At 52.7% G+C, this 21959-nt stretch overlaps 9 protein-coding genes across 9 annotated transcripts; 4 read left to right on the top strand and 5 right to left on the bottom strand.

The window, feature by feature from the left end:
* Positions 1-1086: 1086 nt before the first annotated feature.
* ASPACDRAFT_22287 (SDR family NAD(P)-dependent oxidoreductase) lies at positions 1087-2120 on the top strand (the record flags this gene model as incomplete). Its single annotated transcript, XM_020199104.1, has 3 exons — positions 1087-1162; positions 1223-1837; positions 1903-2120. 3 exons carry the CDS (start codon positions 1087-1089, stop codon positions 2118-2120), a joined length of 909 nt encoding a protein of 302 aa, XP_020059962.1.
* A 1072-nt stretch (positions 2121-3192) lies between these two features.
* On the bottom strand, positions 3193-5272 carry ASPACDRAFT_111479 (Zn(II)2Cys6 transcription factor). The gene is made up of 4 exons (XM_020195563.1): positions 5068-5272; positions 4270-4998; positions 3803-4174; positions 3193-3733 (listed from the first exon to the last, which is right to left on the bottom strand). The coding sequence occupies exons 1-4, from the start codon at positions 5172-5174 to the stop codon at positions 3400-3402; spliced, it is 1542 nt and encodes a 513-aa protein (XP_020059961.1). The 5' UTR covers positions 5175-5272; the 3' UTR covers positions 3193-3399.
* Positions 5273-7539: 2267 nt separating this feature from the next.
* ASPACDRAFT_39238 (class I SAM-dependent methyltransferase) lies at positions 7540-8817 on the top strand (the record flags this gene model as incomplete). Its single annotated transcript, XM_020200568.1, has 5 exons — positions 7540-7598; positions 7687-7794; positions 7830-8110; positions 8230-8353; positions 8478-8817. 5 exons carry the CDS (start codon positions 7540-7542, stop codon positions 8815-8817), a joined length of 912 nt encoding a protein of 303 aa, XP_020059960.1.
* A 332-nt stretch (positions 8818-9149) lies between these two features.
* Positions 9150-10542, bottom strand: ASPACDRAFT_111476 (uncharacterized protein). The gene is made up of 2 exons (XM_020195562.1): positions 9867-10542; positions 9150-9771 (listed from the first exon to the last, which is right to left on the bottom strand). The coding sequence occupies exons 1-2, from the start codon at positions 10441-10443 to the stop codon at positions 9284-9286; spliced, it is 1065 nt and encodes a 354-aa protein (XP_020059959.1). The 5' UTR covers positions 10444-10542; the 3' UTR covers positions 9150-9283.
* Positions 10543-11327: 785 nt separating this feature from the next.
* On the top strand, positions 11328-12009 carry ASPACDRAFT_39236 (uncharacterized protein; the record flags this gene model as incomplete). Its single annotated transcript, XM_020200567.1, has 2 exons — positions 11328-11504; positions 11593-12009. The coding sequence occupies 2 exons, from the start codon at positions 11328-11330 to the stop codon at positions 12007-12009; spliced, it is 594 nt and encodes a 197-aa protein (XP_020059958.1).
* A 1282-nt stretch (positions 12010-13291) lies between these two features.
* On the bottom strand, positions 13292-14914 carry ASPACDRAFT_22320 (uncharacterized protein; the record flags this gene model as incomplete). The annotated part of the gene is made up of 1 exon (XM_020199108.1): positions 13292-14914. The coding sequence occupies one exon, from the start codon at positions 14912-14914 to the stop codon at positions 13292-13294; it is 1623 nt and encodes a 540-aa protein (XP_020059957.1).
* A 545-nt stretch (positions 14915-15459) lies between these two features.
* ASPACDRAFT_49728 (uncharacterized protein) lies at positions 15460-16548 on the top strand (the record flags this gene model as incomplete). Its single annotated transcript, XM_020202281.1, has 2 exons — positions 15460-15479; positions 15543-16548. The coding sequence occupies 2 exons, from the start codon at positions 15460-15462 to the stop codon at positions 16546-16548; spliced, it is 1026 nt and encodes a 341-aa protein (XP_020059956.1).
* A 436-nt stretch (positions 16549-16984) lies between these two features.
* ASPACDRAFT_12496 (uncharacterized protein) lies at positions 16985-18799 on the bottom strand (the record flags this gene model as incomplete). Its single annotated transcript, XM_020196768.1, has 3 exons — positions 16985-18287; positions 18319-18702; positions 18762-18799. Coding segments are annotated over 3 exons (1725 nt in total), but the record flags the coding sequence as incomplete, so codon positions are not given.
* Positions 18800-19413: 614 nt separating this feature from the next.
* On the bottom strand, positions 19414-21873 carry ASPACDRAFT_39232 (uncharacterized protein; the record flags this gene model as incomplete). The annotated part of the gene is made up of 5 exons (XM_020200566.1): positions 19414-20015; positions 20089-21153; positions 21228-21411; positions 21491-21727; positions 21790-21873. 5 exons carry the CDS (start codon positions 21871-21873, stop codon positions 19414-19416), a joined length of 2172 nt encoding a protein of 723 aa, XP_020059954.1.
* Between the last annotated feature and the right edge of the window lie 86 nt (positions 21874-21959).

Raw genomic sequence — 21959 nt, 5'->3', positions numbered from 1 at the left:
AACATGAGTATATATCGACGTGCTGAGTACCCTGGGAAGATCTCAAAGAGCAATAATCACATTATAAATGGTACTAGTCCCAAACTCACCAAATCCCGCCCTCATTCGCCCCACAGAAATCGCTATAATCGCAACCGCCACATAAGTCTGGTCCTTCTCTCCTCCCCTCCCCTTAATCCGACTCGTATTTTGTTGGAACATAGCACTGATGCATAGAGAATGGGTATATGGTTTAAAATGCTGTACAAACTAGCACATACGACCACAGGGTGTGGAAAATAGGGCTTCCCGTCCGCTCAGCCGTACTCAAGCCACACGCCGGGAGGTTAGTAGTTGGGTGGGTGACCACCAGCGAATCCCTTCTGTTGTATGTTTTTGCTTTTCTTTCTTTTTCTACTCTCCATTCGTAACACAAATAGAATCTCAGAGCCGCCTCCCTGGTCGTCGGTGAGGTTAGGGTTAGATATCTGTACAAGGGCTGTGTATTCGATCTAATGGCTAACGACGACCAAAGGCGAGACGAGAAGATTGGGAAGCGGAGACCGCAAGGAGGCGATCTCCCCGGTTTGGAGTGCGGTCTTGAGCTCCTCTGACAACTATTTGCTTTCTGTCAGACTCTGCTGGAGCGTAGGCATATCCGTTTCCAGAGCTGGCTACCAGCCCGGTAGATCTGAGATTACATTCAACGCCAAGATTGTGATTGCACCATCTCCCCCTAATCTCTCATCACTGATGGCTCTAGCGTCGGCCGCCTTCCCGCCACTGCGGCCGCTGAGTGGAGACTCCCGACAGTGTCCCGACAGTGCTGAGATTGGTAATCCTCTCCATCACCAGGTCAAGCTTTTGCTTCAGCACCTCCATCCTTATCCCAAATGGTGCTGGTTGAGCCATTCTTGCCTGGTAGCGATGCGACCAGGATACTCACCCACACCATACCACATGGTCAAGGAGATGGGAATATATAAGAAACTCCTTGCGTTCAGCAATGGAAAGTCAAGCCTCAATTCGATACACATTACCGGTCTTCAGTGACATTCTCAAATACAATATCTGTTCATTGAAACAACCTCGCTCACAACGGTAAACATGACTGCGGCTGTGGACTCTAGTACCATCTTCCAGGTGGATGGCATTGTGGCTGTCATCACCGGTGGTGGTAGTGGTGAGTGTGACCCGAGATTCGATATACACCCGTGAACCAATACTCATTCCTTCTCTCTAGGTATTGGCCTGACTATGACCCGCGCGCTGGCTGCTAATGGTGCTCACAAGGTTTACATTCTGGGCCGTCGCCTGGAGGTCCTGGAGAGCGCCGCCGCCGAATTCCCGGGAGTTGTCATCCCTCACCAAGCTGATGTGACCTCCAAGGCCGACCTCCAGGCCGCCGTGGACCGGATCAAGTCTGAGGTCGGCTATGTCAACCTGGTGGTCGCCAACTCCGGTAGCATTGGACCCCCCGTCCGCTTCAACCCGGCCGCGTCTCTGCCGGAGCTGCGCCAGACTCTCTTCAACGACTTCTCCATGCAGGGCATGAACGAAGCGCTCAACCTGAACATCACAGCCGCGTTCTTCACAATGACCGCCTTCCTGGAGCTCCTGGATGCCGGAACGCAGAACGCCCTCCGCGGCGGATTTGGCAAGCCTCTGAAGGAGGGCAGCGATGTGCCCTCGATCCAGAGCCAGGTCATCTTCACAACCAGCATCTCGGCGTTCAGCCGTCACTGGACCTCGTCTCCTCCCTACCTGACCAGCAAGGTGGCCATCATGCAGGTGGCAAAACATGCCAGTACTCAGCTGGCCAAGTTTGGCATCCGTGTCAACGCGATTGCTCCTGGCAGTACGTTTATTCTTCATTCGTAGAGATTCCTTCTAGTTCCCATACTAACTCTCGTACCTACCTAGTCTACCCCTCGGAGCTCGCATCCGTTCTCATCTCGAGCCGTAAGCCCGAGGAAGAGGCATTCGATGACCAGCGCTTCATCCCCGCCCGACGGTTCGGAGGCGACGAGGAAATGGCCGGTGCCATTCTGTACCTGTCCAGCCGCGCAGGCAGTTATTCCAACGGTTTAATCCTCACTACTGACGGTGGTCGTCTGTCGGTCATGGCCGGGACTTACTAGGCTCAAGGGGGGAGGTTCGGTCAAATCGTCGTGGGAGAGAAATTCATTGTCGAAAATGATATAGCATAAATCGTGTTGTAGTTTTTTTTTTTCTCTCTCTTTTCGTTTACTGTAGCCTCATGTTGTAAAGAATTAATTAAAACGGCATCTTGGTTTATTATACTAAAATATTTATTATATCGATTGAATATAAAAGACTTCCATATGGTTTTAGCTGATTTTAGAGTAATGCTGACCAAGCAGAAATTTTCTAATCTTTTCTTAATTTCTTCTGAAGATTTTTTTTCCATTAAATAATTCCGTCTGTTCGATATAACGAATATTAGGTATAGAAAGAAACACTATTGTATAAATTCTATTATCAGACGATACTATAGATTTTGTATAATAAAACCAATCTTGCAGTTGTAGAATTCTGTAATACAGCAAAAATTTGTCTTGACGGGATTTGTTATAGCGTGAGTCCACAGTATTATTCTCTTCCACAAGGGAGGTGGGACAATTTCTCTTCTTAGTGCCTATTGTCACGGTGCAGACTTAGAACACCCAGTCTACCCGATTTACCCAGTGGACCCGATCGACCCAGCCAACCCGAACATACTGCTGAACCTGACCGCCCTGCACGTAACACATAACATAACCTACCCAGCCTCCCGTCTTATCCCTGACCCTGTCGTAGCTTTTCGAGCTACGTCTTGTCTATGAACCTGAGGATAGCCTGCCAAGTAGCTAGTTAAGAATAAAGAGAACTGTTATTGAGACCTTCCAGCCCGAACTGCTATACCTACTACTCCAGCCCGCCCGCCCCGTGACACTTTTTCCATTTCACTTGGTATCCGCAGGCAATGGAGGGGAGATGCGCTATAGTAAAGTGAACTAAACCCCAATAAGCAGCGGGCTGCGGGCATGCAATGAAGTGCTGCCGGGAGGCGGGGGGAGGTTTCTGATCCTTTTCTTAGGGCTTTGCCGTGCTTCTCCCCACTCGGCGGGGCTACGTTTGAACTTGGAAGTTAGCGGCGGCCGACAGCGGCCGACGGCGGCGGGTCTCGCGGGTATACCCCCGCGTTCGATTGCCTTTGAACTTTAGTACAGCCTGGTTGGTAGGTATTACACACTATATCTTTGGTAAAGGAATACACCAGTAATGGCCTATAGACTCCCAACCCAGACATGCCCAATTCGAATAGTTTGCTCGACGAGGGAATTTGTTGTCCATGAATATTTTGTCCGTCAATACTTGGACGGCTGGGAACAAGGAAACTATCGGATAAGTGAGGGATCACTCTTGAACGACGGGAGATCGAGTGGCCCCACCCGGCGAGGCACCCCACCGAGCCTCAAATTGCTTCAATGAAGTATACAGCCGTGGATCGGGCCTTGCAGATTGGCAGTCATTGATATGTTTCAGTGCCGCGCGGATGATATACAGACAACTCGGAGGAAGCTGGCCGATCTGGTGAAACGACAGATTCTCGTGGGTTGCGCAGATGTCGATGACCATCTTGGTAACCGTATCCAAGGCCGAATGGGAACTGTTGGCAGGGTTGTAAAGCCCCGGGGGGGAGTCTTCGGCACGTTGCTCGAGGAGGTGCCAGTGAAGAAGGAATAATGTACTAAAGATCCGGGTTAGATCCCCGAGAAAGTAGCCAAATAGAGGAAAGAGTAAGGCAGGCAAGACACACCGGATCGTCAGCGCGATTGCAACACAGAAGACGCCGTAGTTGTTGTCCGCTTGCTGTTGCATTTGTTGCATCACTATCGCCAGGAAGGACTGCAGCGACCGGTCGCAGTCCGTCAGATGCGCGTGTTTGCGTTCCGGATTCGTCAGCAGCAGTCCTTCGAGCACGTTGTCGAGCAGCCAGGCCGCTTGGGCGGCGCGGCCGAAGCCACCCACTTGCAGGGCGCTCAGAGCGTGGACCATGACGTGCGGTGCAAGCGCCGTGGTCGTACTTCCTAGGTCTAGAACGCTAGATTCGAGGGGAAGACGATCCTCGCGGGTGGGCATCATCGATCCCAGCGGTTGCTCTATCACGGGGAGCTCACATAAGAATGTGCTATGGTTGCTTTCAGCAGGCTGATTTTATTTCTATTTCTTTCTTCTCGAACAGGATGACTGGAGGAAGTAGAGGGAGGAGGAGACAAAGCATACCGCTCACATATACGGATACCCCACCAAGTATTGACTTCCTCCTCCTCGGCATTCCAATCGGACCGTAGGGGGGCGGTGCTAGTCAGCGAGGGCGATGATCGGAGCCGGGCCGCATACGCCATGCGGGCACAGCTGCCGATCGTCACAAAGGCCTTTTCTGGACACCCACTGGCATACTCGTAGACCGCCAGCAGCACGCCGGCCTGGATAAGCCTGAGGGAAGGCGCACACACGGCTTGGGCCTGCGCTAGGAGGGACTTGGTGGCGACGTAGAGCGTTTGATTTGCGACGCGATGGCCTCGCTGCACAGCGGGAGGAGAATCGGGCGACTCTGCCGAATAGGTAAGTAGTCCCATGCAGAGTACCAGCAAAGCAAAATCTGTTTGGCGCTTTGCTCCGATTGTGAGAAGCTGAGCGTGGAATAGTCGTCGGGAAACGAGGGGAACGAAAGTGTGGATCCCTTGAAAGTAGCGGACGCTGATTTCATCGAGATACAGCCCCGTGGTTTCGAGGACTCGCTGAGCCTGGTTGTACAGTGCGGATTCAGAGGTGCAGGTCAGGGTTAAAACATTGTTGGGGAGCTGAGGGACGGACGCGAGGCTATTGAGCGGTGATCTTGTCGAGGCACTGGTACCAAAGGAACCAATGGCAGAGGAAGCAAGCACAGGACCGGCGTGCGGTCGAACTCGAATAGGCGTAGGGGTCTGATAGCGACAGGGTATATCATGGCTGAAGGCGGGTTTGGTTTCAGTGAGTCAATCCAGTTTCTAGTGGGGCGTGTCCTTGAAACAAGCGTACTCAGCACAGTAGCGACAACTCGGCAGCGACTTGTCACATCGTTTCTTCCGAATCTTGCAGGTGAGGCATACATTGGCGGCCTTTGTAGGAATATCGGCCGCCGCCATTGCGGTTGCTTGCAGGGATTTCCAGAACGAATGATAATTGATAAATTGGGATGACGGATATGATGATGATGATGATGATGATGATGCACGGTAGACAGTAGGGGTCGAGTCAGTTGCATAGGATTTACCGGATTCACTGCTTCAATTGTAATTGTTGGGTCACGGGATTGTCGGCTTTGTTCGTCGGCCGCCACTAGCCTATTTACAGAATAGTGGATAGTCTTTGAATACTCTACTAGAAACTTATAGAATCTGTTAAAGATATCATGGATATAGCTGCTATAATCACAAAAGCAGCACCAAAAAGTAGATAAGAAATAGCTGTTAAGACTTGATTGACATAACTTCAAGCTACTCTAAGTCCGAGAAAAATGATAAAAGAGCTTCTAGAGCAGGTATGGATACATGATTTATTCTTTAATACAGGATAAAAGCTTGAATCATAATCTTCTAGGACTAATCAATGACATAATCAGTAAAAACAACTGTATTTTCACTTAGTGTCTCAGACTGTATATACTTATTAGTCGAGATCTGGACATCCATCAAGATTTAGACTGGAGATATTACATGAACGTGTTCAAGCTGAAGCTATTACGCCTGCCCGAAACCGTATCCATGTAAACTGTGGTCCCTCTTTACAGAGTTTCACTTGTTTAGGTCCTCCTGAAGAAAAAAGAAGGGAAAACAAAGGAAGAAGGTCACACTCGGTGCATAAATATTCCGATATCAACTCTCCCCATCCAGCTTGATCTTTCTAGAGACTTGGGTACTGCGTAAATTGCACAAATCGCCCATGCACCATCACCGTCCCAGCCCGACTGCATTGGGCGACCACGTCGTGGGATGATTGAGTGGTTTTTTCATCACTGTTTTATAGAATGCCCCTTCTTCCTTACAATTCCATTTGATACGACGAAATTCCAACTTCGTAGACTACGGGTGTTCGGGGAAATTCTGTCCCTGCTACCTTGTGCCTGGAGTAGGCTTTCTCATTCCGCTATCTTACTTCTACAAATTACTGTTTGCTCATCCATCACCTTCGTACAGATACCCAACATGGTTTAGGGCTACATGTATGGGTGGCCCCCGCTGATTCCGTCCCGACCTTTCCTAAAGCGCTGGTCATTGCAGAATTTGGATATGTGGCCACCACGGTAGCTATCAAGTTTTCAATGTGTTATCGCACCGAGGGGTCTTTCAAATTCCCTATGTTATGCACGCTACAGTGGGAGTGGCCGTGGTTGTGTCCGCCTGGGCGCTCGTTTGTGTATGTCATGATCCTTTCATCGACTTGCGTGCTGATCAGCCAATCCCTTTTTCCTTTGTCTCGTGCCGCCAGGTTCTGATTGTTTGCCTCCAGTGCATCCCCTTGCAGGGTTACTGGGGTAAATCTATTCCCGCCAAATGTTGGATCAGTAGCCGGGATTATTTTCTGGGCAAGTCCATCCCAGACACGGTCACAGATCTGTGTATACTGGCTATTCCGCTAGAACCGATCTGGCAACTGCACACCAACCGAATGCAGAAGGTCGTGGTTACGTTAATCTTCCTCGTGGGTGGATTGTACGTTGTTGTTCCAGAGTGGTTACCGAATTTGATGAGGGGTTTTGGGGGATAGGGGAAGGGGGGCGCTAAGCGCTGACTGCATCGCTACCATAATCCGGCTTGTGCCTGCTGAGGGTCGACCTGAGCTCGGAGGACATTACCTGCAACTTTGTACAGTACCTGATCTGGACGTGTGTCGAGTTGAATGTTGGCACAGTTGCTGATAAGTCTACTGCCTACATACACACCTTTCTCCCCCTCGCTCCTACGCTGGCTAAGCCCGGAGGGTGATGTTCACAACCACCAGCGTGCCTCCAATGCCTGCGACCTTTGTACACATATCTCCGAACCCAGATGGGGTTGCCGAGCGCTCTGTTCAGTCTCCAGGCGGGCAAGAGCAGATCGTGGCCCAGCAGCCGATCGAAATCCGTCGGCAAGGGTTAATGGCGGCTGTTTACAGAGGAGGATGAACACTACGGGGCCGGGGTGCCGATGCAAGCGGGGATCAATGTCCAACAAGACTATTTGGTGCAGACTAAGACCGCGTCCCACAATGGTGACATGGCACCATCGTGATAAGGGGTTTGGGTGCGGTGTCAGGTTAAGCACTAGCTAGAAAACTAGTCGGGGGTCGATCGGCAATCCAATGTTACGGAGTGCCTACCCGAGATTGAAGGCTACTGCGGATGTATCGGGTTTACAAAGTTTATGTATTGTATGTGGTTATTTCTTCTTTAAGAAGGAGAAAGATTCCTTCACTTCCCTCCTCCGACTGACAGAATCCAAGGTTCTTAGAGCAACAGTAAATGATCTAACCATGACGACCCCTTCCCCCACCACCTATCTCTTGCGACGCGATCGATCTGAAGCAGTTCGGTAGGCCTACACCCACTCATAATATCTATTCTTTCTTATCCACTATTCTCCTCTGATAATTCCCAGCTAATTCCCACAAACTTTTCAGCCTCGACGCGCAACACCTCCTGTGGCAGCTGCACACGAAATATCTCCTGCACCCAGAGATTCCCCGCAAAGATGGAATGGCGATAGCCGATATTGGAGCCGGAACGGGGTAAGGAACCTTTCTTCGTCTTCCCCAAAGCCTAGCCTCCTCAAAACTAAACAGAATCCAGAATCTGGGCCCTTGGAACTTGCTCCCAACCTTTCCCCAGACGCTCGCATCGTCGCCTACGACATTGCCGACACGCACTTTCCGGCCAAGGAGTATTGGCCCGCGAATGTGCGCTTCGAGCTGCTCGACTCGCTCAGCCCGACGATCCCGGAAGCCCTAATCGGTCAGTTCGACGTGGTGCATCTGCGCATGTGGGCCTTCATTATCCGCGACAACGATCCGAGTGCGTTGATTCGGCATGCTTCGAGATTGCTGAGTATGTTCATATTACTTTGGATTCAGGCGAACAAGAAAAAGAAAAACAAGAAAGAAAATCATGCAGAAAAAAAAACATTCAACAAGGACGCAAAGAAACTAACACGAAAGGACGAACAGAACCAGGTGGCTATATCCAATGGGAAGACGCTCGATTTGGCAGTATCGTGCAGCGTGGTCTTCCGGCTCAGCGATTCCGGGAATTGATGAACCGGCAGACGGTGGTGACCGGGCATGATTTCCGGTGAGATTCTCTTCCGTTTGGTTTCATTTGAATGCTTCTCGGCCCTTACCTCGGTACTCTGCATTATGCCGTAAATTATCCTCAAGAGAATTTATTTATCAAGACTGATATGGGAACCTTCTAGATGGCTCGAGAGCCTCGCCCACCACATCCAAACCACTGTCTTAGACGACAATGCCGAGACATTGGAGGTGGTCGAGTGCCGGCAGCAGATCCCCTGGGCGACCCCACAGCTCATTCCCCTCGCCACGGATACCTTCATGTTGGCATTGGAGAATAGCAGTGCTGTGTTGGATAAGCTACGGGCGGTGGCGCCTTCGGTGCCGAGTCAGGAGGAGTGGTTGGCCGGGCTGGTGACGTTGCATGAGGATGTCATGCGGAAACAGCCCAGAGATGAAGAAGAAGAGAGAGGGGAGTTTCATTGGCTTCCGGTTTGTCTGTTGGGGGGGAAGATGCGGCACTGATATCTAGGAGGTCATTACATTGTTTGTGGAGTGGCATCAATGAGTGAGTGTGAGTTCTCTCTGTGGGAGGCATAAGGCTATTCGAGCTCGAAAAAGTTAGGAGGATGTCGACGGCATTGCATTATTGCGCGGCGCGAGAGATGCGGCGCGAGAGGGCTGAGTACTCCGACCACCTAGGTCAAAGAGGTCTCCAGAGACAGGTGTCCAAGATTTTAGTTTGTAATCATCAATTTGTCTTAGAGTTAATTATACTTATTTACCATATCTACGGAAATAAAGCTAGAGGCGGCCATGACGCAGTATGTAAGAGTATAAAGAAGATATTAATTTAAGTCCTAAGAAAGGCTCGAAGGCAACTTACCTCCACAGACATAAGACGAAAAATATGTAAGAACTCAATGCATCAAAGGTGTGGTTTGACATGGTAGTGCACTTTGCCGACCCTTACTGCTCATATCGAGATACCTCACAAATCTCCCCCCGCAGTAGCACCTCCACCCTCATACTCAGTCATCTTCTCAAGCGCCAACCGTGCCAGCTCCTGAGCATGTACGCCAACCCGTACCTCATTTGCGGCGAATGCAAATTGGTCCTTCCACTGCTGCCACCGCTCCATACTCCACATCTCCGACCTTTCGACAATCTTCTCCCTCTTCCGACACTGTTGATAGACATAACGCCCCACTTCAGCACGAAGCAGCCACTGCACACCTGCAATGATCCAACCAGCAAGCCATCGAAACCCCTGATCCTTGCCAGACCCTTGACTCTCGGGATCATTCAGATCAGGGTACCAGGGGTGCGAAGGAAGAATGCCCTCCAACGAAGAGAGCCATCCGCAATCAACCAGATTCAGTGCCGTCATGCGCGCGATGGCAGACTGGAAGTTCCGCAGCCGGAGATCTATCTCGGTAGGGGGCAGTCGCGTAGCCGCATAAAGGCGGTATAAGTAGACTGAGAGACGGAGGTTAGCCAGGAGTTCTTACTTTGATCTAGCTAGGCAGAAAGATAGGGAATTGATCGGAGGGGGAACAAAAAAGAAGGAATACCCTGTTCTTCATAATGAGCCGCCATCTGCAGGAGCAACCAATCACCCCCCATCGGCCACACTTCTAGAGTCGTGTACATGTTCTGCTCGATTTGATCGTCCGAGGACGATGCTACCGAGGGTGATACTATAGTGACAATTTCATGTCTTGGTAGATCACGCAGCGCCTCTAGAAAGGCGACCAGGCGGTCTTGGCCGACATGGCCGGGCGGGAAGGCCGAGCCTAGTCGGAAAACCCAGTGCATGAACATTTCGATATGTCCTCCGGGATTCGGACAGTGGATTCCCAGCTCTCTCTCATCTCTGTCAGCAGGTAATGGTAATTGGCCACGAATCTCGTCGGGCAAGTCTTCGGGCGAAAAATGATACGCCCGGTGCAGTTTGTATAACCGCTCCGAGTCGTGCGTGACGAAGGTGTCTATTTCTATTGCAGCCTGTTTGGGTGTGACTTCACCCTCAACAATTGCGACCAGTTTATTCTTATAAAAGAGGTCTTCTTCATCATCGTGGTGCTCGAATATGTTGAAGTCAAGGACAGTATCGAAACCGGGGTTCTCTGTGCTTTGTGGAGAAGACATTGCAAGGTGAGGTTGCCGCTCTGGATTTTCGGGAAGTATGAAAGAGGGAAAAAGTAGACTATGGACACAAATCGAAGAGCAGCTGGAAGTGGGTTGATGGGGGTTATTTTCTGGCTGTGGCGTGGCTTAGACATGGTAAGCACTAGTGAATAACTTACAGCTTGCTTGCCGTTAGGGCTATCCTTCCCGGTCGGATTTGCCCGCGGTCGAGCCAATGAACAGGCCTAGGCGTGCACAGGCCTATAAGAAGCATGACTCTATCAAACAATCTTTCAGATGAGTCAGATCAAATGACATTGTGGTTGTCTAAATCTCTTTAAGGAGGATCATTCGAGCTTTGCGTGGGATAGCGCCCCCAAGCTTGGGGTCTTTGGCCCCAGATCGCCCTTGCCAGTCTCTGATCATTCTGCCCCCATACAAGCATCAGAAATCACCTCAGCTTTTCATGCAGACGAACTCTCCAATAGAAACGCAGGAGTGTCGTATAATGAAAGTCTAGTCTGTCTGATATAGATGCCAAAACACTTCCAGTAGGATATAATCTCTTCCCACGAAGCTAATTCCGTAACGCATAACAAGCAGTCTGTGTTTTTATTGGCGAACTGAGCTGCTTGTGTTGGTAGTGCTAATGTAGGTATCAGAGACATCATGTCTCGCTTACTAGTTACATTCCAGAAGGCAAGCATTGAGGAGTACAGTATAACCTCGCTCCGATGATGGTCAGTAGCTTTCTGCTACGGGAACAACGAGCTATAAAGCCGGCAAGATTCTTTCTCTGAACGACCTTCTTCCCTACACGACCAGACAGATCAACAGCCCTTCTTAATCATTCACTCCTATACTATACGCATCTGTTAATATACACATTCATTCATTTGCCCGATATGCAGATCAAAGACATACTCGCGCTTTCTCTTCTTGCCGCCCCGGTACTGTCAGCTCTCACCGGAGAGTCCGGTGAGAATGGCTTTGTGGGAATTAAGAGGAACAACAAACGGCGAATCGACACTAGAGAATACGAGGAAAGCACCGATGTCCTCAACATCTTGGAAGCACGTAGCGTAAGTTCTGATGCAACTGTTTCTTTCTTTACCTTCTCAACTTCACACACTCTTCACAATGACTGACATGGAATTATGTCTATGATAGGGCACTATCACTTGCACTCCCAAAACAAATAAGAGTACGGTCAAAAGCTTCAAGATAGCCACCGCAACCGCCGAGGCTCAAGCCAAGACCGGGGGCTTCGGTACAACCACCAAGAGCGGCTACCCGCACCAGTACCAGAACTTCAACGCCCTGAACTGGGGCGTCCAGGAGTGTGACGACCAGCCGAAGAACAGTGACAGCAAGCTGCTGGAGTACCCGGTCTACTGGACCGGAGCCTCGAGGAAGGCGTGGTCCAAGGACGAGAAAAAGAAAGCCATGGGGACCAATTGGGAGACCCCGATGCGAGTCGTGTACATGGAAGGGAGCAACGAGGAATTGATCTACTGCGGTGTGATGATACATGAGACAGTGGAGTCGAGCCTTGCGGGCACGGATGGGTTTGTCGTGTGTTCTTGAGGGGGGTTCCCCCTCCCTGGGCTCTCCTCACCCTTGAAATGGAGGTCTGCTTTCTTCTTTTCTCTCTCCCCCCTCTTATGAAACTTTTTTGTATAAGGTTGGAGAGTACCGCATAGAAAAATATGATAAAACTTGTGATATCCGGTGGGTGGTAGTATGAGATCCACATGCTGTGGTTTGGAGTCAATCTCCTATAATTGAGCTAAGTCTCGTTTTCCTGAGCCCAAAAGAAGGAGCAATATATGTATGACTTCGGGCCTTTTAGCCTTGCGAGAAAAGTCCAACACGCATCATATATTGCACCGACAAAAAGAGAGCACGTACTTGACAGAGAGCCGATATATACCATGGAACTAGAGTGGAACCATGAAGGAAAACAGATATTTTTTGTATCCTTCACTGTGTTATCAATAACATAGTACTGAAATACGAAGAGTGATTGACAAATGCACAAAGATGCCATTAGGATGGCCCGGTTGTTCTTATTGGAGGCTTGCTAAATCACAAATTCATCATCTGATTGACCATAACGTGAGTTAGAATGTCCGATAAGAATCGGAGATTAGCACGGATATCGGGGCTTAAGTGGTGCGCTCGTAGCCACGATGTCCCGTACCGCGCAGCGACGCCCCACAGAACCAGATTTGCACTTTCTGTTCATTGGCCCTGTCATACACCTGCATGATGTCTAACCCAATAGAGAAGTAACCTTCTTCCTCAGGGCTCTTCCATGCATGGTGCATATGAGAACCTTCTCAGAACGTGGATGCAAGATCACACCGCTCGGCCAGGGTTGCATAAATACCCGCAGATGGCGCTGGCCATGAGTGTCGGCCCTCATGTTTAGACGCACACCCCCGAAACTGCGAAACTTGCCAGGACATCTCGAATCAAACTATCTCACTTCAGACTGAATGAGCAGTAGTAACGAGAACCAGCCGACTCTGGCAGGGAGCTCAGCTCTGGCCAAGGTCTACGGCTACCTGGTTTCACCATTTCGTACAGAACAGGCCCTCGCTCTTGAACAAGCGCCGACATAACTAACACCTGTAGGAAGCTTCACTACGTTAACCGATCTTAAATCGATTTGGATTTTCTTTGATTGCCTTGGAATACATACGTTTGGCGCAGCCGTGTCGGTACGTGCATTTCGAAAGCTCGATGAGGACAGGAACTGCAATGAGACGGGTTCAGTGTTTCTGCAAAGTACATACGATCCAATGTCACAAATTCTATGACTAGAACCTCTGAGACTTTCTATTTTGAGGAAAAGAAAAGTCTTTTATTGCTGCGTGGGGGATTCTCCGCAACAATACTGCCGGAATTGCTCATCCGCAGCAAGAATTGGCCACAGGTGCTCCATGAGAGTCAGATTGACATCCAACGAGGGCGGGGAACGCTGCCGGGACCCCTCGTGCTGAGTTGCTCGGTGCAGCTCTTCCTCCGTCGACAGGATGAATGCCAGACCATCCACGCGAGAGATATCAGTCAACGGGGGGGAGACCAGCACGGGTGCGAGCGCATTGCCGCCCTCATCAGCATCGAAATCCATCCCACAGTACATGCTGTGCTTACTCCATTGGCTGACGGTGAAGTTCCCCCCGAAGCGGAATCGGACCTTGATTCGGCTCTTGTCGGGCTGCACGGCAATCCATTTGAGCTCCTCCTCCATGTGGTGTGGGTCGAACGACCGCACCACGGCATGGAGAGCGGCCGAGACCTGCCACAGCGGGCCGTCCATGAGCAACTCATGCGGCGGGTCGGAGAGGATGAGCGGGGCCACCGCATTGGGAAAGTAGTGCTCTGGCAGGTTGAGACGCGTGGGTCCCCGGAGCTCGATGGAGCCAAAGAAGCCGCGAGACAGGCAGGCAGGAATCTCGGAGGCCGGAACCTCACCGCGGTCGTGCATCAGTTGCACTCGCGCCCGATAGACCCGCTGGTAGAGATATGCCGACAGGGCCTCAAAGGTCGAGACCCAGCCCGTGCTGCCCCGAGGATCCGTCGCCCGCTCCTTCAGCTCCTGCAGTTGAGGGCCCGTGAAGCGCAACACACGGCCAGTGACGCGTCCCGTCGGCATCGGACCGATGGGACCGGCCTCAAACGCTTCGGCCTCCGGGCCTGGACCCCCGGCCCCGGCACCGTTGCTCTCGTCCAAGTGGAACAGGGACGGTCGGAACGCGCTCGCGGCCTGCCGCTCCGCATTGGACAGGAGCGCGGGATCCCGCAGGAACGAACGGATCTCGGGCGGAGTGGAGAGGAGGACCGGTCCTTGCGCGGTTGCCAGTTTGCGGTAGATCTCGGCGAGGTGTCGGACCAGTTGGAAAAACCCGGAGGCATCACAGACGATGTGGTGCAGGCGGACCCCGAGCGCGACGCCGCCGCAAGCAAACCGCGTACGCTGGACGGCGAAGATAGGGTCGCGGCAGACGCCTTCGAGCGTAGGATCAAAGGGGGGTGTCAGAGCATTCCCACAGTCCGGCAAGCTCGGCATCAGAATCCGGCCATTGCCTCGACCCGGCGCGGCGAGATCATCGAGCCGCAGGACACAGTCCGCCACAAACAGCTCGGCTCCAGTGCCGAGGCGAGAGATGCCGGGTGCTCTGCTGTCGGGGTAGAAGTGCAGACGGCCGGTCAGGTGCGGATAGTAGTCCAGGAGCCGAGACAGCGCTTGCTCGAGTCTGAGGGTGGACAGAAGCTCGTCGAGGGAAGACGACGGCAAGGCCGAACTCGCATGTGGATTTTCGTAGACGAACACCACTTCAATGGGAACGGAAGGGAAGACAAGGTGGTCCATGGGGCCTAAAGGCCAGTATGGCTCGAGGCTGGCCGCTGACGTGCGATCGGCGCAGTGGAGAGGCCGTCGTTCACTGATCTGAACATCCTCGCGGCGAAGATTCTCAGCCATCCCTGCAGATGATGCTAGAAGCAAAAGCCAGTGGAAATCGAAAGATTCTAGCCCCCGGCCGTGGACGAAATGGTTATGGAGGGAGTTGAGAGGTCGAGGGAGAGAGAACCGATCCAACAGTGCTCTTCAATCACTTCAACCAGAGTATGTGCTTACTAGGTAGGTACTAGCTACCTGTAGGTAGGTAGTACTCTATATAGGTGAAATTGCAGGTGCAGTGCAGTGAAGGCTCGGACGTACCTTTTTTTGGGAGTAGGGCTGCCTCGGACGAAGAAAAGGATCTGATTGGTTGAGCTCGGAATTGGTGCGAAATGTGACGTGATTTTGCCCCAAGCTCGGACCAAGACTCACCTGCCTCTTCGGACGACAGTCAATTCGGATCAGGGGGGAGGCTATAGATTGACTTCTAAGTAAGGTACTACTGGTAGCTATATTCAAGGAAGGCCTTAAACTTGCCATTTTCTTACCTCTCAGTTTCCCCTCTTCTTCTTTCTCCTCTAAAATCTCGATTTCTGTTGGTATCAAGACAGATTGCTCCGCGGAAAATGAACCCGAAAGTGTTCATGTAAGACCCTGACAACCCTAGACGCTTGCATACGAACTCAAATTGACCTGCCTGATACCGCAGCACCGGCGTGACAGGCTTTATAGGGGGCGACATACTATACTGTATTGCCCACGCACATCCCGACTGGGAGGTGAGCTGTCTGGTGCGGTCGCCAGATAAAGGCGCCCAAGTCCAGCAAGCCTACCCGCAGGTGAGGCTGGTCCATGGCACGACCGATGACGCGGACCTGCTCGAGACGGAAGCCTCGGCCGCGGACATTGTCTTTCACTCGGCCGCGAGCGATGAGCATGTTCCTTCGGCGCAGGCGATCGTGCGCGGCCTCAGCCGCCGGCGTCGATTCGCCGCCGATGGCGGCGGCCCCGGGTACTACATTCACACATCCGGAGCCTTTGCGCTGGCCACCGAGACCCTCGCGACGGGCAAGTACGGAGAGCGCTTCGACAAGCAGTACGACGACTGGGAGCACGTCGACGAACTGATCTCGCTGCCCGACGAGGCGCCGCACCGCCGCGTCGACAAGGTCGTCCTGGCGGCGGATCCGGCCCGCGTGCGGACGGCGATCGTCGCGCCGGCGGTGATCTACGGGCAAGGGCGCGGCCCGGTCAAGACGAAGTCGGCCCCGCTATTCGAGGCCTTCCTCCGGCACCGCCGGGTCGTCACCGTCGGCAAGGGGGACAACATCTGGCACAACATCCACGTGCAAGACCTCAGCCAGCTGTACCTCCGGCTGGGCGAGGCGGCCGCCAGTGGCGGCGGCAACGCGACCTGGAACGATCAAGGGTACTACCTGGCCGAAAACGGCTTCTACGTCAACCGCGAGATGCTCGCGCTCGCGGCTCGCATCCTCTACGCCAAGGGGCTCGTCGCCTCGCCCACGGTCGAGGCCGTGACCCCCGAGGAGAGCGAGAGTATCCTGCCTTGGTTGAAGGTCATGATCGGGGTGGACTCGCGTGGAATCGCCTTGCGCGGCAGGAAGCTCCTGGGCTGGCAACCCACCATGCCGAGCTTCGAAGACGAGCTGGAGAAGTCGCTCGTCATCGATGCAAGGGATTTGGGCTTGCTATGAACCCTTAGATAGGCAGTCTGGAAATCTGTGTGTGTGTGTGTGTGTGTGTGTGTGTGTGTGTATAAGACTATCTTCATCTACAACGCGGCGAGAAACATAGTTCGTGGAAATTGTACTCGATCCAGGCAGCATTGAGACACCAAGGGACTGAAAAACTAGTAAGAGGGTACCTGTAAACTCGTCGAGTACCCGAACCTGTATTGCAAGACCACTCTTGTAATATTTTCAAAAAGATAGTCTAGACAGTCAAGGTATACAATATTCAGACACCACCCAAAAGCGTTGAGAACTGGTTTGAAATTGGAAGATCGTAGTTCGCGAATGGACCCTCGTAGCTCCAGAAGATGTCATCCAGCGGATCCGGGAAGCCGAAAAATGGGTTGTCCTGAAGCGAGGAGTTCTGGGAGGCATGGCCGGAGCCATGAGACTTGGGCATGATGGACAGGACCCCGAAATAAGGCAGATCGACCTTGTGAATTGTATTGCCTGCTGCCTCGTGACAAACTGTAACAAAGCCATTCAAGGCTGTGAGGCAACGACCGCACAAAGAATCCATACTGCCTGCTGCGCAGACCTCCAACGCCTTCATCGTTCTCTTGATCAGAGTTTCATCGGATTGTTTGTTTTCCGATGAAACACCCGCTGGGCTGGTGGTGCCCCGGGTGTCGTCCAGAATAGCTAGGAGTAGTGTCAATGCCGCAATAAACGCCGAGAATCCGGTGAGTTTAATGCTGTTATCTGTGCCTGCTCTCTGAGGGTCATCGTCACAGAGCAAGAGGAATGCCTCCAAGTAGCAGCGGCAGCTGTTCGCACATATTTCCCGCCCATACCTGCGCTTAGGTAAATCTAAGCGCTGAAGAAAGAGCGGCAGATGCAGGTACGCTTTAAGCTGATAGACCTGCGTGAGTCGGTAAATACGGGCGTACCTCTCTCTCCTATCTTCCAGATTGGATATATGAGTTAGATCAAGGTACTGCGGCGGGAGATGGGCGGCCACGGCATCAATTTGTTCGTCAATTGCAGAAATCATGGATAGAGGAGGTGGACTAGTGGCTTGTACACAATCAATGACTCGACTGGTCAAAATGGCAAGATGACGATGGTGAAACGTGATGAAGGATCCCGGGTTCGACGGAGGAATGTAGAGATCACAAAGATCGTTTGGCACCGAGTAAGGAAGACCGATCATCAGACTGAGCCATCGGTCGGCGTGGAAGAGTTGCCAGAAGATCCCATCAAGCTTTTCTGATTTTCTGTGTGCCCGATGAATACCATGTAGCTGGAGGAGGGTATTTGCTCGTCGATAAACCGACCAGGCACGATGGTGCTGCATTGCGCTGAAGTGGCAGAGTCCTAACCCCATCAGGCATTCCAGCCCATGCTCGCAACCAGCAAGGTCATCGTCATAAAGAATCCATCGTTCGACGGCCGACAGATAAGTCCCGAAGGCGCCGGTTCCCAGGGCCAAGCACACAAGGAGGCTGCCTAGTAAGCAGGGATCCTCAGAGCGAAGAGCACGGATGGCGAAACCTTCGAGAGTCCTGTCTGTTTCCTCACCCCACGAGAGACCGAACGCATCACGCCAGGATTCCCACCATTGGCTTTGCTTGACTAAAATATCTTGGAGGTTGAGAACCGTCGGCAATGCAGCATACAGACCCCGCAAGGCCTCTGTATGTTTGGAGGAGATCTCGGGGCTAGCATTGGAGCGCTCCTTGTGAGACGGGTGGTGTTCATCCCTTGCATCGTCGGTGATGAGAAAGTTATCACCCTATCTCTTGGTAAGAGATTACACAGCAGGCCTTTGTCGGTTGACATTCACCCACCATTTCATTTTCGATGAGTTTCATAATCGGAGCACATTCCGCGTCCCTAAGAAGTCTACCCCCCTCAGGTGCGGTAGAGGTGGCTATGGCTTGTGCCTGCTGTCTTGTTGTTAAGGGAACAGTCGGTGCGGGCAACAGGGCTTTCAACCGCCTCTGCAGGGAACGATAAGCCGTCACAAGTGGAGATTCGTGCTCATGGTATCCATCGGTCGTGGGTTGACTCTGGCCCGGTGCCAGGGCTTGCGGAATACACACAGAATTGCGCCTTAAGCAATGTATACAACAGTCAGGTTTGTCGGACTGGAAGACACACCGAACCTTTCGTTTCCTGCCTGGTTGGTTTTGGTTGCATAAGCTGTGATTCCAAGAGCCATAGGCCGTGCATACTGACAGGCAATGCAGCTGCGGGTACCCCTTCTCATGCGCGTTTTGATCACGGGAGACCGTTGACGAGGACTATAATGCTCTGTTGTGGGGGGCATGATTACCGGCAGGGCCCGACCCCACTGGGCAAGGTTTGGTAGTTCTTAGGTATGGGTTGGTCGGACATTGATGTGAGCTGGTAAAATCTCGGGAGGGGTTTTTTTTCCCCCGATCATCGTGGGATTGACATCCGATGACGTCATTTCATGAGTAACCCAAAACCAGGTAAACAACGCTCACTCCGCTCCCTTATGTATACAAGTTGGTTTGGCAATATTGCGCATGATCCTCTTTCTAGCTGAGCATATTTTCATGACAAGTGAGAATGGTTTGTGAAGTAGAGATGTACGCCGCTGGTTATTCAACACTATGCTTTTGTCACATCATGTCAGACAGTTGAAACAGGAACACCAACATGTATGTTCTGACTAACGGGCTGGGAATATTCTTGTGAGCATCTAGTAAGGCATGGTAACAGAGAGCTCCCATACGGGTTACTGAGCGCAGCATCCTGCAGCCTGTAAAAACCAGCGCGTCGAGTGAAAAGTTCTGTGCGGCGGTGACAGCGCCCCCAAGAAGATAATCCGTTACATAGGACATATTCTCTCACTCCTTCTCAAACAGACGTCTCATAAGCGGGCGGAGCATGCCGTTCCCACTCCTCAAACTCCGACAGGGTCACCTCGTACCCGAGATGCCGCTTCAGCAGCTCATGCGTCACATACCGCTCCGGGGTGTTGCCCTGCGCGTCGACGAACGCGACGTGTGGGTTGACCTCACTGATGCGCTGGAGCTCGTTGGCATGGCGGTGGTGATGCGGACACCCGTCGGCCCCGATCAGGAAGATCGTCACGTGGACCCATGACAGGCTGAGCAGCTCCAGCTCGAACTCATCCATGTCGGTCGCCTCCCCGTCCAGCAGGAGCAGGAGCCGGAGGATCGGCATCTGGGGTCCTGCTTGCCATCCGTATACCGCGTGGTAGGTCGCGAACCCCGCGTGCCGCTGGAAATGGAGGTCCTTGACCTGCTGCCAGCCCGCCATGACGCGCGTGCCGCCCCCCACGGTGATCTGGCTCCACACCGAGGCGAAGTTCCGGTGGTTGATGTAGCCCATGTAGGCGGCTTTGTTGGCGAAGGTCACCAGTTGGTAGCCCTCGCGGTTCTGGTCATGGGTGGCGAGCGCGTCCGTGAAGCGGCGGATCACTGCTTTGGCGACATCTGGGTGGAGGGCAGATTAGGATAAGGGGAAAACTTGTATATCATTACATGGATGGGGTGGGGGGTCCCATACCTTTGTTCTTGGGCTGCATTGTCCGCTCATAGCGGGTGACCATATATTGCTCGTAGGACGGTCGCACGGGGTCAAAGTCCATCGATCCCGACACGTCCAGGAGGATCATTGTATTGTCCGTCGGCAACTCAGGCGCATCGATAGCCCGCAATGGGGACGGCATCACCTGGCGCGAGTAGCCCACGGCTGTAGGGGTTTGCGTCTGACAGATATCGTCCAGCGCCTCGTAGACGGGCGGCAGGTCTACAGCAGTGGCCATGCGCGTTCGCGCCATCTCGAGCGCGGATATCACGTCCGGTTTGAGCCACTGTCTCAGTTCAGACCCGTTAGTGGACTCAACCCGATGATTCAGGACCCAGTACAACCGCTCCTCGGCCGTATTTTCGTACCCACGCCAGGTGGGTGTAATTCCACGCCATCCCTCGGCCGCCTCGATTCGAAACTTGAGCGGGTTGGAGTTCTGCTCTGCCCACGCGACCGGGATTGGCTCGAAGTAGCCGGCGCGCAGGAGGTGGAGATACTGCATTGGGCGGTGCACACGGAGGCCCGCAATGCGCCGCGTCAACCCTAGGCGTTCCTGGTATTCGGTGACAATGCGGCGGGATTCGGGGTCGGGCCATCGCCCCGCCTCTTCCGCCAAGATTGTGTCGCGCAGCTCGCGATAGTCTTCCCTCCGCTTCGCTTGCCTGGCAGCTTCCCGCTCCTCAGACGACCGGAGGGACAATGACTTGCGCATCTGGGTCAAAATCGACGGCTTGAGCGAGTCGGATCGATGGTGCGCCGTGTCCGAGCCATCGCCGTCGTTCGCGGCCACCGGCTCATCCTCCACCTCCCAGATGTTCTCTGTCGGCTCGTATTGATTCGCAATCCTCTGCGCAGTAGCATTGAGGCTGGAATTCAGACGAATGGTTTCTACCAGCCACCGGGCGTGGTATCGGGCTACCGGCTTCTGGCGTATGCGACCTACCGGGCCATACGGCGTGATGATTCGGGTGTAAGGGTTGTTGTTCCATATCTGCTGGGAGTAATAGCAGTCGTGGTAGTATTTCTCACCTGTTCCCCCATCTGCTATGTTAGTTGTTCGCCCGTCTCGACAACGACCACACATAAAAAGAGAGCGTAGTGGGTTGGGTCCTCACCGGGATACATCACGGCTTCGGACCACATCTTCAGCACTGCCACGCGGTTCTGCTTGCGGATCTTGTATTGGTGGATGTCGCAGGCGCAGGTCAGCATGTGCTTTGCCTCATGCTCCGGTTCAATCTCGTCGTTGAATATCTGATGGTTCCACTGAATCTGCTGCAGTCGGTTTTGCATCTCTTGCTATAGATGCAGAGAGACTTCTGAGTTAGGTGAGAACAACAAAGGAAGGGGGGCTGATGGACCGAGGCTCTGCACACACCTCATCGCGCGCGCGGAGCTTTGCCGCCTCAATAACCGGATTGGTGTGCACGGCTCTGGATTCGTTGCCTCCCATTGCGACGGCCGCTTGATAGGAAGGAAGAGGATCAGCATGATCGGCCCGGGTGCTCTGATCCTGGCTCACGGAATTTGAGGTGTTGCCTGGTGCGGCACTGTTGGCGTGTGTGAGAGAACCATCGTAGAATTGGGTGATGGCCTCTTCGAGCGTGTTCGCTCCCTATGAATGATGAATAAGGTAAATCGGCCAAAGGCAAGGGATCGTGTAGGGGAAAAGCTTACCTGTAAGTACAACAAAGCTTGTCCTTCGTTGGCATGTGGGACGATCGTGAGGAACTTGGCGATATCTTCCCGCGTGGGAGTCATGGTGGGGCAAACACTGGGCAAGTGACAACGTGTCGGGGGTCGGCGTAGGAGCAGGACGCAGCGGCTACCCATTGAATTTAAACTCC

The sequence above is a fragment of the Aspergillus aculeatus genome, assembly GCF_001890905.1.
Source record: "Aspergillus aculeatus ATCC 16872 unplaced genomic scaffold ASPACscaffold_2, whole genome shotgun sequence".
Lineage (NCBI taxonomy): Eukaryota > Fungi > Ascomycota > Eurotiomycetes > Eurotiales > Aspergillaceae > Aspergillus > Aspergillus aculeatus.
This window is presented reverse-complemented; position numbering and strand designations above follow the sequence as displayed.

Bases quoted from the DNA above. Each gene is read 5' to 3' on its own strand.
- ASPACDRAFT_111476 (XM_020195562.1), bottom strand. From the start codon at position 10,443: ATGTCTTCTCCACAAAGCACAGAGAACCCCGGTTTCGATACTGTCCTT. The intron at 9,772-9,866 runs GTATTCCTTCTT...TCCGTCTCTCAG, and splicing joins GGCTCATTATGAAGAACAGG to TCTACTTATACCGCCTTTAT.
- ASPACDRAFT_111479 (XM_020195563.1), bottom strand. From the start codon at position 5,174: ATGGCGGCGGCCGATATTCCTACAAAGGCCGCCAATGTATGCCTCACC. The intron at 4,999-5,067 runs GTACGCTTGTTT...ACCCGCCTTCAG, and splicing joins AGTTGTCGCTACTGTGCTGA to CCATGATATACCCTGTCGCT. The intron at 3,734-3,802 runs GTGTGTCTTGCC...CCGGATCTTTAG, and splicing joins GCAATCGCGCTGACGATCCG to TACATTATTCCTTCTTCACT.